At 37.7% G+C, this 13844-nt stretch overlaps 1 protein-coding gene across 2 annotated transcripts in view; it reads right to left on the reverse strand.

Moving 5' to 3' along the window:
• The window catches only part of ANGPT1 (angiopoietin 1), a 256799-nt gene that overhangs the window by 87349 nt on the left and 155606 nt on the right, over positions 1-13844 (reverse strand). For both annotated transcript variants that reach the window (XM_068525454.1, XM_068525453.1), the window contains exon 2: positions 8861-9016. In XM_068525454.1, the coding sequence (XP_068381555.1) occupies positions 8861-9016 (156 nt within the window). The remainder of the gene's footprint in view (positions 1-8860; positions 9017-13844) is intronic.

Here is a 13844-nt window from a genome sequence, read left to right on the forward strand (position 1 = left end):
TCATTTCCTATATTAAATATGCTAATGATTTCCCTTTGCAATTAGAACAAATTCCAAAGTTCTTGGCCTAGCCCTACAAGGTCCTATGTGATCAGGACCCTGATTACTTCTCAGATCTCACTTCCTTTCAACTCTCCCCCTTGTTTATTATGCTCCAATAATATTGGCCTTCTTTCTGCTACCCCAACATGCCAAATTCATCTCCATCTCAGGGTCTTTGCAGTTTCCCCTGCCTGGAATGCCCACCCCTTCCCAGATGCATGGCTGATTTCTTTTCATCATTCATGTCTTACCTAAGGAGGTCCTTCCTGGCTATCCTCTGTAGAGGAGCTCCCCCATCATCCTCCATCAGGTGGCCCTGTTTTACTTTCTTTATGAAATCATCACTCTTGGAAATCATCCTGTCAGTTCACTCATATGCTGCCTTTCTGCCCTGTGAGGATGTCAGCTGCACAGAGGCAGGACTACTCCATCTGGAGCCCTCCAAACCTCCAGAGCCCAGCATGGGGCCTGGAATCCTGGGGCACTCAGAACTATCTGTTAGATGATACGCTAGGCAGTGGATAGTGAGTTGGTTTTCAAGTTGGGTAATGCTCAGAGGGTAACACGAGAGGGTAACAGGCCAGGTGAATATCAAGCTGGACTTCAATTATAACAGCCCAAATCTAAAGCAGCATCTGAATGTGGGAGAAAGAGGGGGACAAATCTCAGAAGTCCAGGCTAAGTGTCAGGTCATCTCAAGCCAATTTTGAGCACAAAAGCTAACCCCTTCTCTTCTTTCCCCATCATCTTAACCCAATAGCTGCTTTATTTCAACTCTTTCCCTTGATGTATTAAAATAGGCCTGAAGTTCAAAAGCAGGCATCTGAAGAGAACTGTACAGGAAACTATGATAAATTGACCACTTTCTTTCCATGTGTCTATGGAAATTGCTGCTTAGCAATAATCTAAGTGTTCCATTAAAATGACAAAAGACATTTCCTTCTTTAGCCTAAACACATTCCAAAAGCATATATCAGAAAGAAAGAAAAGAAAGAGATAGAGGGGCTTCCCTGGTGGCGCAGTGGTTGAGAATCCGCCTGCCAATGCAGGGGACACGGGTTCGAGCCCTGGTCTGGGAAGGTCCCACATGCCGCGGAGCAACTGGGCCCGTGAGCCACGGCCGCTGAGCCTGCGCGTCTGGAGCCTGTGCTCCGCAACAAGAGAGGCCGCGATAGTGAGAGGCCCGCGCACCGCGATGAAGAGTGGCCCCCGCTTGCCGCAACTGGAGAAGGCCCTTGAACAGAAACGAAGACCCAACACAGCCAAAAATAAATATAAATAAATAAATAAAATAAAAAATAAAAAAGAAAGAGATAGAGAGAGAAGGAGAAAAAAGGAAAGGAAAGGAGAAGGAAAGCAAAGCAAAGGAAAGCAAAGCAAAGGGGAAAGTGAAGAGTATATGACTCAAGCCCCCAAGAAACAATTTCAAAGCTTAAACTTTTCAGAATATACCACAGAGTAAGGAACATACAAGACTTGGAACTGCGGATTCATGGACTATAAAATTTCAGTTCTTTCTTTAAAAAGTAAGCAAAATTTTAAAAATAAAAATTACTATTTTTTTAAAGAAAGTGAGCTAGATAATTTCATCCAGCTTCCCTTTAATACTTGAGTGCCTCTAATCTTCCTTGAGAGGAAAATCTCCCACAAAAGAAAATTTCTTTCACTGGCATATTAACTTTGCAATCAGCCTTGCTGTAGGTTTGTGTTTTCTTTTACTTTAACTGTCTTTCAAATAAAAAATATAACACAAGGTATGATGTCTTGGCAATTAGACTTTTACAGAAGAATGAAGGCTGGTACATGTACATGGAATGAGAGTTAGATCACCATTTTAAAAAATCAATGAAATAATTTATTTGGTCAGTGATGGGCAATGTGACAAAATATCACCCTACAGTTTTCCTGTTAATTTCCAAGGGGAAAATGGACAATTGGAATGGAGAGCTATGGAGCCTTTTAACCTAACCAAGTTAAAATAGCGTCACTGAGAGGGTGGCAAGCTGGCATTTGTGCCTCCTGATGAGATGCAATAGGAGGTGACCAGTAATTCTACAAAGTACTCCCACCACCATGTTCAACTCAACCTCATTAAGCCTATAGACTTAATTTCCAGTTTAAAAAAAAAAAAATACAGGGGATGGAAGAGTAAAAGAAATATTCAGACAATTTAAGAATATGGGGGCTTCCCTGGTGGCGCAGTGGTTGAGAATCTGCCTGCTAATGCAGGGGACACGGGTTCGAGCCCTGGTCTGGGAAGATCCCACATGCCGCAGAGCAGCTGGGCCCGTGAGCCACAATTACTGAGCCTGCGCGTCTGGAGCCTGTGCTCCGCAACAAGAGAGGCTGCGATAGTGAGAGGCCCGCGCACCGCGATGAAGAGTGGCCTCCGCTTGCCACAACTAGAGAAAGCCCTCGCACAGAAACGAAGACCCAACACAGCCATTAATTAATTAATTAATTAAAAAAAAAAAAGTGGGACTCCTGATATTCATCCCACTTTAAAAATAAAAAAAAAAGATGTTAAATGCCATAGAGCAGTAAAGCAGGATGAGGATTTAAAAAAAAAAAAAAAAAAAATATGGGACAGTATACAGAACAAAACCTCAAGAAAAACAAGAAAGTCAAACAGAGAAAGACAAATATTGTATGTTCTCACTTATATGTGGAATCTAAAAAATAAAACAAACTAGTGAATATAACAAAAAAGAAACAGACTCACAGTTACAGAAAACAATTCAGTGGTTACCAGTGGGGAGAGGGAAGGTGAGGAGAGGCAGGATAGGGGTAGGGGATTAAGAGGTACAAACTACTATGTATAAAATACACAAGCCACAAGGATATATTGTACAGCACAGGGAATATAGTCAATATTTTATAATAACTATAAATGGAGTATAATCTTTAAAAATTGTGAATCACTATGTTGTACACCTGAAACATATAATATTGTAAATCAACTATACCTCAATTTTAAAAAATGTAAGATTACTCCAAATTAAAAGGGACTATTAAGTCTTGAAAAGTAAAACGTCTATAAAATTTTTGGCAGAAAAATTGAGGAAATTTGAACGTGAAAATTAATCTTAGAGAATTATTAATTTTAGTCATAATAATATATAGATAATACTATACATAATTATTATAATTATATTGTATATTTTAATTTATATTATATATAAGCATATAATGTATTTATAATATAATGATAACCTCACTGGGTTATGGAGTTTAGTAGAGATAGTACTTGTATTACAGATGCAGAAATTTTGGGTAGAAGTAACTTGCCCAACAGAGCTAATTCACAGTAGAGTCATAATGGAAGCCAGGTAATCTGCCTCTAGTCTGAGTTCTTTCCCATAGGCTCATGCAGCTGTACACAAGTAGCTTCCCTCTGGAAAAGAAAGGTATCTCCCCTCAGTCAATAACAACTGCTATCAAAATGATTTCTTTCAATCACCAGGAGATCTTCTGCTTGTTGCAGCGGATGGCATCTGACTTCTCTCCAGTACTCACCCTAACACTACACTAGCATTACGAGGCAGGAAGATGGCCAAATTTCTCATGCTCCTCAGAGTACAGAGAAAATACATTCATCCAATGTTCTTAGTCAGTCAGAACATCTTTGCAGTAGGCTGCTTCTGTTCAAAGTCCTGTTCTGACCCATCCACTATTCGTGGGTATATATTACCACCAACACACAACCCTTAGGACATTGCCCTTGGCTTGGGAGCACTGGGCTGAAATATACAGAAATTAAGAGACTAATACTAGTGAATTTAATCATTCAGTAAGTATTTATTGAGAGCCTACTGTGTACCAAGTACTGTTTTAAATCCTAAGGATAGAACAGTAAGCAAGACAGACAAAATCCTTGCTCTCTAGAAGTTTGTTTCTTGGTGCAGGGGTTAGCCAGCTTTTTCTGTTAAGGGCCATACAGAAAATATCTTAGTCTTGGCAGGCTCTGGTGCAACTACTCAATTCTGCTGTTTTATTGAGAAAGCACCCATATACAACATATAAAACTTTATTTACAAAAAAAGATGGCATTTCGAACTTGACCTATGGATCATGGTTCACTGAGCTCTCTCCTAATGGGTTATCAAACACTTTTTCCAGACCTTTTGAGAAAACTGATTACCAGGGTATTTTCCTTGGATGACCTTTAGCAAATTTATTTTACTGCCATTTCAATTAGGTCAAAGTTAAATATTTATTCAACTATCCTCTCATCAAGTTAAAGAGATAGTGGCTCAACTTTGAGAGGTGCCCTTTCTGTCCTTTCAAACCTGTTTCCACCTAGAGATTCAATCTCATTTATTAAGTTGTTCCTGGACTGCCTTAAATTTATAATTGTATGATTCAAGTCCAAACAACAGGTGTGATGGTTTGTGACCTCTAAGAAGCAGATGATGAATTAGACTTGCAGGAAATTTATTAGGGGACATGCCTGCGAGAGAAAATTGGGAAGAAGCCAGAGTTGGCTAGGGTCACCTTCTGACTGGGATGTAGATCGAACCACAGTGAAGAAGAGAGGGAAGGGAGTAAGGCTAACTGGAAGTTTTAGCCTGCAGGGAAGTTGTGCGAAAGTTTGGCAAGGCTGATGGAGAGCCCTTAGCCAAGTCATGTGTCAGTGGTGTCCTGCAGCTCCCAGGAATGGGTCTAAGTATCACTGTCACAATGTGTCATTGGCTGGAAGTGGCCCCTGAGAACTGTGGTCTCTGCACCAACACAGTGATGGATTTCAGAGCACAGCAGCTGGGGCCATTGGTCTATTACACCCCCCCACAGTAGGAGACTGGAAAGATGCATTGTTATAGCTGTGGGGAAAGGTTCCACAGCTAATTAACTTGATGGAGAGTCAAGGAAGAAATGGTTTAGACAAGTTTTGCCACATTAACTCAATTAAGCTCACTGAAGATAAAGACTTTTACTTATTGTTGTATTCTATTTAGTACCTATTAAAATACCTTGCATCAAGGAGGTACTCAAAATATATCTTTAAAATTTTTATTAAATTCTATTTCTAACACTATGGCTCCATATAAATGATTGGAAGTTGAAGGAAACTTAAGCCCAGTGCCTACAGAACTTCCCTATAGTTACACAGCCAGCAAGCAGCAAGGACAACAATGGATGCTAGGATTACATGAAATGATGTGCAGACATGTGGTAAAATGCCAATAGCTAGTGGTACCTTCAGCAGCAGCTGCATCTTCATCATTTACAGAAAACATTCAGTTGCTACTATTAGGTCCACATTAATTTGCTTTATCTTATTTCCCTTTTATCCTGTGCTTGGACCCAAGTTGTGTCTGCAGCCTTTGAGAGAGAAAGGAATCACAAGAGGGAGGCAGTACAGATAGAGAGCTGGTAAAGCATGTAGACTCATGCCAGACTGCCTGGGTTCAAATCTTCCCTCTAACATTTACTAGTATTTTCGCCTGGGGAAAGTTGCTTTACCTCTCTGAGTTTCAGTTTCCACATTTTTAAACAAGGGATGATAATAGTACCTACCCCATCAAGTTTTTAAAAAATTATTCGAAAGCTAATAAATGTAAAATTGCTTAAAAAAGAGTCAAGCACAGGTTATTAGAGGTAAATTTTAATGTCATTTTTTGTCTACTAGTGTACCTCTAATCAAAATTGGCCTGAGGAAGAAGTCAGAAATACATTCACACTACAGGAAGGGACATGAATAATGTCTGAAACTAAGCCCTTCATACTGCACACTTGGAAAGAGGAACTGGAAGGAGAGGAGATATTGGTATGAAATGATAAGAGAGTAAGAAAAACACTGCAAGCTGAACTAAGGAGGAAGGAACAGGCTCAGTGCTGGTTCCTGATCTCACAACCATGACCAGCAGGGTTACTTAGATATACTCATTCTCTGTCTCTTTTCTGATCATGATGCCTATTGGGCACAAGAATATTTTTAAGTGCCACTGCAATAAAACTAAGGCTCTACCACCTTTTGTTAAATTCAAGTCTAGAAGGTCAGCAGAGGACTAGAAAGCAATAAGTTACTTATCTTTATAACAACATCACGTGAAAGCTAGGGCACTAAAATATACTGCAAAACCATTGGCATGAGTTCCTAAAATAACTGAGGACCTGAAATCAGTTTAGGAAAAGCAGCACTTACCAACGAGAAACAAAGTAGAATGAATATGGGAGGAAAAACGTGGGAGCATGCCCGGATAGCACTAAAGGATCTATTGGTTTATAAACGCTTATTATTAAAGACTATAGCATTTTGAGATTAAGGAATAATCCAGGATTCACTTTGTGAACCTGGCCTTGCATCAGAACTTGAGTGCACTTGAACGATTAGGTCTAAGTAGACTATGTAGTGTTGCAAAGGTTCAAATAAACACCTCATGGATATACATTCACATGAAAAAGGGTTGGCGCATCACAGCTACGAATAGCAGAGACGATTAGAAGATACTAAAATGAAGATGAAAAGAACACCCAGGATTCACTCTTAAGGTAGGACCTAGTTTGTCCGAGCCATTGTCAGACAATCTATCTCCACCTTCCTCTCATTGCAAGTTCTGATGGATTTGTGATTTTTGAGATGTTTTCCAGGTTTCAGCTATATTAAAATTCTTCTTGGAGCATCTAATAAATTTTCATTGGCCTTTAATGACTATTCAACTTTAGCTGCTCTATATAGGGAATAGGTTTATTTCCTATGAATTTTCTGTGCTATTGTCCATAAAGTACACATCTCTTAGCCTTAAGGATGCAGAACAAGTTGTTATCTCTTAAAATTTTACATAGCATGCGTCTTAACAGTTTGGAGATTGGTATGCTGACAATGGGAATTTTTTCCCCAACAACTTCAATTCCCAGTTGGAAATAGAACAAAAACAACTCAATTTGGGGGATGGAAAAAAAATGAAACAAAATGCTGTCATGTATGTCATAAAACTTATAAAAGAAATGCATAAAAATTTCAAATGTTCAACCAAGTAGGGTAATATTAATTGTGTATTTCAGTCTTTGTATATATAGAATGCTTTGTAGGAGATGTGAGCATTCAGTTCTAGGAAAAATAAGAGAGAACACACTCACATTATTCATACCACAAGAAACTTCATACCACTGAGCAAGCTTGGTTCATAGATCAACAAGCTTGCTCAGTGTGATGATAACAGATTACATAGTCTCATAATTTTTAGTTATAATATGTAATTTTCCCTTCGTCATCCCCCATAATTATCTGATGATAGTGTGCAACAAAAATTATTTTCCAAAGCCTATGTGATTTATTGTTCCAACGTGATCCACATTTAAGCTCTTATTCAATTAGATAATTATTAGTATTACTAATCAAGGAGGACAGAGAAAGAAATGAGTATGAATCAGTTTGAGTACCAAATTCAATTCACTAGCTGTATCAATGTGAGAAAATCATTCAAACTTTCTGTTCTATATAGTCTTCACAAACATCATTTGTCCATTGGAAAGTGGTTTGCATAATATAAAATGCTCTATCCATGTAAATTATTATTGTTATGTCTCTTTAAATATCAACATTAGATCTGTGTGATGCCATTAACACAAATGACACAAAATAGAAATAAGGTTGCATATTATTTTTGAATTTATACTGTTAAAAGAGTTAAACATTAAAGGCCATTAGAGGTGGCTTTAATGTCTTGGTAACCTACATAAGCAAACCAAAATCTAAGCCAGAGTCAATGCACTTGAATTTAAGAAAGTAAACTTAAGAACAACCAATCACAAACAGCCAACTAGGCTTTCCCAAATAAGGCAACTGCTTAAGCTATAGCCAATCAAATAATTTCCTTGCTTTGCTTCTGCATCTTCTCTATTAAAACTTTTCCCTTAGCTCCTGCAGTAGAGCTAAATACTTTCAGTTAGGTGCTGCCCAATTTGAATCAATGTTCACTCAAACTCTTGAAAATTTTAATGTGCCTCAGTTTATCTTTTAACAATATACTTCACCTTTGATTCCAGAAATCAACTGTTACATTGAGACAGAATCATCCTCTGGGTTTCAGAATGGTAACAGGAATAACCATTTCCATGGTTAAAAGGGGACCAAGAGATCATCTTCCAGTCATCAAAAATAATATTTTCATTAAACTGTAATGGTAGGCTTGTGACAGTGATAATTAAAAGGCATTTTACTGAATTGTACATAAAAAATGTCATTGCCCATAGTAGGGTAATATATATATATATATATATATATATATATATACTTATATATATATATATATTTATATATATATGCATGGACACGAAGAGTTTTAATTGACTTCTCATTATAAAATCATGCTGAATAAAAACAAAATGTTCACATTCCAGATCAGTTTATTTGGGGTTTTCCTTCCTATCCACTGACTGCACAAAACCTCTGCAGGTGCCATTATTGTTAGAGTACTACTGGAGATAAAACAGGACAGGTCAAAAATGTACATCAAAGGCACCAATTTGACACAAACGGCTATTCTGTTTGACATATATCATATCACAGTTGGTAGCTGAAGTGTTTATTTGAAATTTAAATGCTGATTAAGTCCTTTGCCTGCTTTTGGAAGCACATACAAACAGTCCTAGTCCTGTTTTTGCAAGCACATACAAAGCTAAATATACCAACTCTCATGAAATCAAAAGAAACATGCATAGCATGTCAGGCAGTCATTGTTGTTATTACCAATAAACAAAAATGTATATGTTTCCCCAATCCCAGTGCTGAAATGTGCTCTGTGTTTATGGAGTAAGTTAAAGGAAAAAAAATCATCTGGGTTAAGAGTTTGACGACTCTGGCTCAGGGGTGTACCTGGGTCTCAACATCTGTCAGCTTTCTGGTCTGCTCTGCGGTCTGAGAGAGGAGGCTGGTCCCTATCTCGAGCATGGTGGCTGTGTGGTTCTGAACTGCATTCTGCTGTATCTGAGCCATCTCCGACTTCATATTTTCCACAATGTAATTCTCAATCTGCAAGAGATAAAGGACAAAACATACTACATTATAAGCAAAGTCTTTCAGTTGAAGCATGTAATATTTACAATGATAAAACAAGACACAGCTGGCAAATCAGCCATCTGGCAGGAATCCTCAGCATCTCTGGGAGCCGGGGAAATGGGAGCAGAGCACATAGGAACACAGTTGCTAACAAACCCGTAATATACTGATGCACATATATAATCAACACAATCATAATGAAAATTCACACTTGGATAGTGCTTTCTCATTTAACCCTTACAGCAAAGATAGAGAGTTAAGCACAGGTGACCTCACTGTTCTTTTTATTTTATAGCTGAGGAAACAGAATTAGAGAAGGTCAACGATGAGCCTAAGGTCACCAGCAAAAATTCAACAGAGCACAACAATTTAAATCTAAATCTTGGTTCTCTGGTCTTTTCATTATACCATATTGACCACTTATCTCTGAGAAATATTCAGCCTCCTCTGTAATGAAAAATAAAAGACCATCCTGGGTTAGGGAAATGGGACAAGGAGTGGGAGGGGGGCAGATACCCAAAACACAAGCCTTTAAGGGAATCTTAACGTACAGGCAACAGCATATGAAATGAGCTGCAGAGCCTCAGAGCTAGCTAAAACTATTCTCAGTGCTCCTTTGCAAGCTCAAAAAGAGGCACAGAAAATATGGTCCATAAAGCAGCATTTGCCCTTCTTGCCTTGGGGAACATTTAGTCCTTTATGGTGCCATCTTAGAGAATACTATGGTTGTAAAATAAATGGTACCATAGGGGGCAAGAAGAATTATTAAGTGACTTACTATGAGGGAGCCCGTTAGGCACTTGGGAGAATAAAACTGAGCGTATTTTTCATATGCTTGAAAAATACAGAAAGAAGCCTGCACTTCCCTGTCAGTGCACTTAATTCTCCCCCACAACTGTGTGGTGACCACATTTTATTACCCAATTACACATAAGGGGAAACTGCATCCCAGAGAAGGCCGGTCCAAGGCCACACACCACAAAAACAGCCAGACTTGGATTTGAGTGCTGAAGTCCTTAACTTTCATACCAACACTGCTAACCACTTGATAGTTCTGCCAAGTCGTGCTTCATAAGCTGGGTTCCAAATCATTAACAGCTACGTGATTTTTACTGATTTAGTGAACCAAAATACATCCACTATTTTATAATCTATAGTAACACTATTGTCATGTAATAAATATAGCTTAAAACTAAATTCTTCTTTGTAACTTTGGCAGTTCACTTTCTAACAACATTTCTTGCTTATTTCTATTTATCAAACATGAGTCTGTCCCAAGCTAAAGAAAATGAAAGGTCAGAATCAAACTCATATTGTTATTAATAAGTTCTGACTTTGTTCTTGGTCAATATAAGGTAACTCCCCTTCAACCTTTCAACTCCCCTTCCCAAATTAGAAGTAGGGGGAAAGTTTCAACTCACAAAAATTTATTATAAAACAAATACAAAATAGATTAGAACACTTATCTGGAAATTATCTTAACAAAACTTAAGGTCTCTAGGGTAAATTTAATCTTGGCTTTATTCCAATTGAACTAACATATTTTAACAACAGTGGAAGGGTAGAGGAAAGGAGGGTGGGTTGGAGTAACAGACATCTATTGTTATAGATTCTGCATCATATGTTCCCTCTTTTCTAAATAACTTCCCTTAACTTTCTTTTGGGAAATTGTCTTTTCCTCCTTCAGAACAAATGCTTTGGGTGGAGTTGTCCCACCCTAGCTTCAGGGTTAGGTACCTGTTTGAGCCTGACAATCCAGAATGTTCTGCTCCTGCTTAGAGAGAATAAATTGTTCAAGAATGGAAAGGTACTGTAAGCAAGGCCAGTAAGTCTCAGTTATGCAATTTTGTCTAACTAGCCTACAAAAGAACTTCTTTTTCCTCTGTGGTAAGCTGGTAACATATATGCCTGACACTGTTGATGCCCCATTTTGCCATCACAAAACTAGAGCCAGTCTAAGAATGAGGCTAAGTCAGAAAGGTAGGTACGTAGGTAGATAGCCAGACAGCCAGGTGATACAGATAGAAGGATACTTTTAGAGCACCTCCGTCCTGTCATGTTTTTAGCCAGATCCACCCTTGGACATTCAGTTATAAATTCTGTGATGTCCCCTTGAGCAGCCCACTTTTTTTTTTTCTTTTGTGTCAATCACACTGATATAGTTTCTAACAAAACCAAAAAAGTCTTGACTGATAAATCTGATGGATGCTTAGCGAAGGAAGCCTCAGACAGGCACACATTAGCAGTATGTTCCTTGCTTATCCAGGGAATTTGGGGCTGTATATAAATGTGTATATTCTCAAAAATGGCAGATAAGTCTCCATCATGGAGATGATACCTACCATTTATAGCTGACATTTATCCACTGTCTACCACGTGGCAGGCACTGAGCTAAGTGCTTCCCTTTCACAAAAGCGGTTAAATCCCACAACAACTTTATATGGTAGGTATTGTTATAGCCGCTTTATAGGTAAGACTACCAAGGCTTAGAAAATCCACAACTTGCTCAAGAACAAACAAGAATTTGGCACCCCCAGTGTCAAAACCCAGGTTTTTAACCTCTAACCTATTCATCTTAAGCACTACTTAATTACCCTATGCATTTTACTACATAGGTCCTAAACCTTGTGTGTTTATCCAAACTGCATGGGGAGCATTTTAAAAATGCAGATGGAGGTGCAACACACCAGAACTTTGAATCAGAATTTTCAAGGGTATGTACTAGGAAACTATATATTTTTAAAACTTCCTAGCGTAATTCTGATTCAGGCAAAGAGCAATGCTTCTCAAAGTGTGGTCCATAGAATAACTGCTTATATCAGAACTATTTATGAACAGTCTTCCATGAGATAAGAAAATTATATCAGAATGCAAATTATCTATGTTGCTAAGCACACTGGTGTGTATATGTGTGTGTGTGTGTGTGTTTGTATATGCATATGTGTATATATATATATATATATAAATAAAGTAATGCTCCAATGTTTTAATTTACATTCTGGTGCTAGCTTCTTACCTTGTTGACAAAATGGCAATTTCCTTGAGTAAAAGTGATTTAGACCATCAAATTATTCTATGCCAGATTCCCTGCTTACCAAGAAATTTCAAATAACAACTTGGTTTCCTATGCAGATTTCTCTCCTGAGAGAAAGTTCACTAATCAGTGAGCTCCAATACAGATGTGCTTGATAATTACATATCAATTTCTTATGCAGTTGGTTAGTGGAGTCAGTTCCCAGACTTTGATTTGCTCTGGGTGTAATAATAATCATGTGCCCCAGTCTCCATAGAGGAGGACACCCTGTGGCATAGAGCGACTATTATATCAATGTTCAGCTGCTTTGTGGTCCTAGCTCTGTTAAGATACTATCTATTCATCTATTCTGTATTATTGTGCTTTTTTTTTAAACTGTAAAAATTAACACCAGCAAAGCAAAATATCTGCTTTATGCCAGTATTTATCACAAAGAGCTTCCCAATTCTGCTGACCCTGTTGTAGAAATAAAGTAGGTCTCCAACCTATCCTAAAATTCTTATTTGGGCTGCCATGATGAGTAACATGCATCTAACTCTAGCTAATTATTTTTTAATCAAATGGGGCTGCTCTAAGACTAACTGCTTTTTAATGCAAAAGGTAATGGCATACTGAAGTAGCAAAAACCAGATGTAGTTGATTTAAAGGCTGAGGAGAGAGGCAGAAGTCAAATATACAATGTGTGATTAATAAGGAGGACTACTTTCATCTTAATCTCTAAACATTCCTCTGTAGATGTATAACTGTGAAATCCATCTTCATGTGCTATACTAGCCTGGTTCAGAAAAGATTTGTAACAAATTTGATTGTCTTCATATATTCTGTACTGGTTTCAAAATATGTTTACAGAATATGATGGCTACTTCAAGGTTCAACATTTTATAAACATCTAAGATGTGAATCTTAAGCTTAGAATTTGCTGACCACAAGAGCTAATGGGTTATAAAGTAGGAGATTCCCAATCTGAATCATAAAATTATTTGACTATACTGTCACTCTCAGTGTCTGACTCCAGAGTTTTATAAAGTATTGGCCAAAAAACTAGTAAGAGGATGTAGGATGTGATTTGAAAGGACATAATAAATGGTAAACGATGATTTTTACGTAAGGAAATAATGTTACATTTGTAAAGCGATTTAGTGTTTACAAAGAGCTTTCATACACTGTCTTACTTGATTCTTATACCAACGTTACAAGGGAAGTATTGACTCCATTTATGGTTTAAGAAATTGAGGCTCAGAGGCCTTAGGTGTCTTGTTAGAAATGAAAGAGAGGACTCAAATCTATCTTCTGACGTTCCACTAACCTCAGAGTTGTGGGAACTGTTTCGTTGTTGGATTGGTTGGCTGGTTGATTGACTGATTAATTGATTTACTGATTTCATTTTTAGCCAACTCATTGAGAATTAATTTACTTTTTCCTTTTAGAAAAACATGCAACATTAGAGGGTGATTACTTCACTCTGCTTCACCATATTAGAGGCCAAATTAATTTGAGATGAGGTGAGAGGTCTAGGGCCAGGTATTTGGATAGTTCACTTTGCTAGCACTTTTAATACAATGGGTCATTAAAAATCCTCTCATCAGCGCCTACCTTTTTTCTTAGTATGCAGTTTATAGTAATATGTTTGTCTTCTTCCTCCCATTTTATTTCTTACAAACTACTGTTAAATATAACAAAGGTAATAAAAACAATGACAATATGCTAAGCCTCTACCAAAGCCTTTTTTTTTTTTTTTTTTACAAATCAAAGAAATTTATTGGTGTT

This window comes from Eschrichtius robustus, chromosome 17 (genome assembly GCF_028021215.1).
Source record: "Eschrichtius robustus isolate mEscRob2 chromosome 17, mEscRob2.pri, whole genome shotgun sequence".
Classification (NCBI taxonomy): Eukaryota; Metazoa; Chordata; class Mammalia; order Artiodactyla; family Eschrichtiidae; genus Eschrichtius; species Eschrichtius robustus.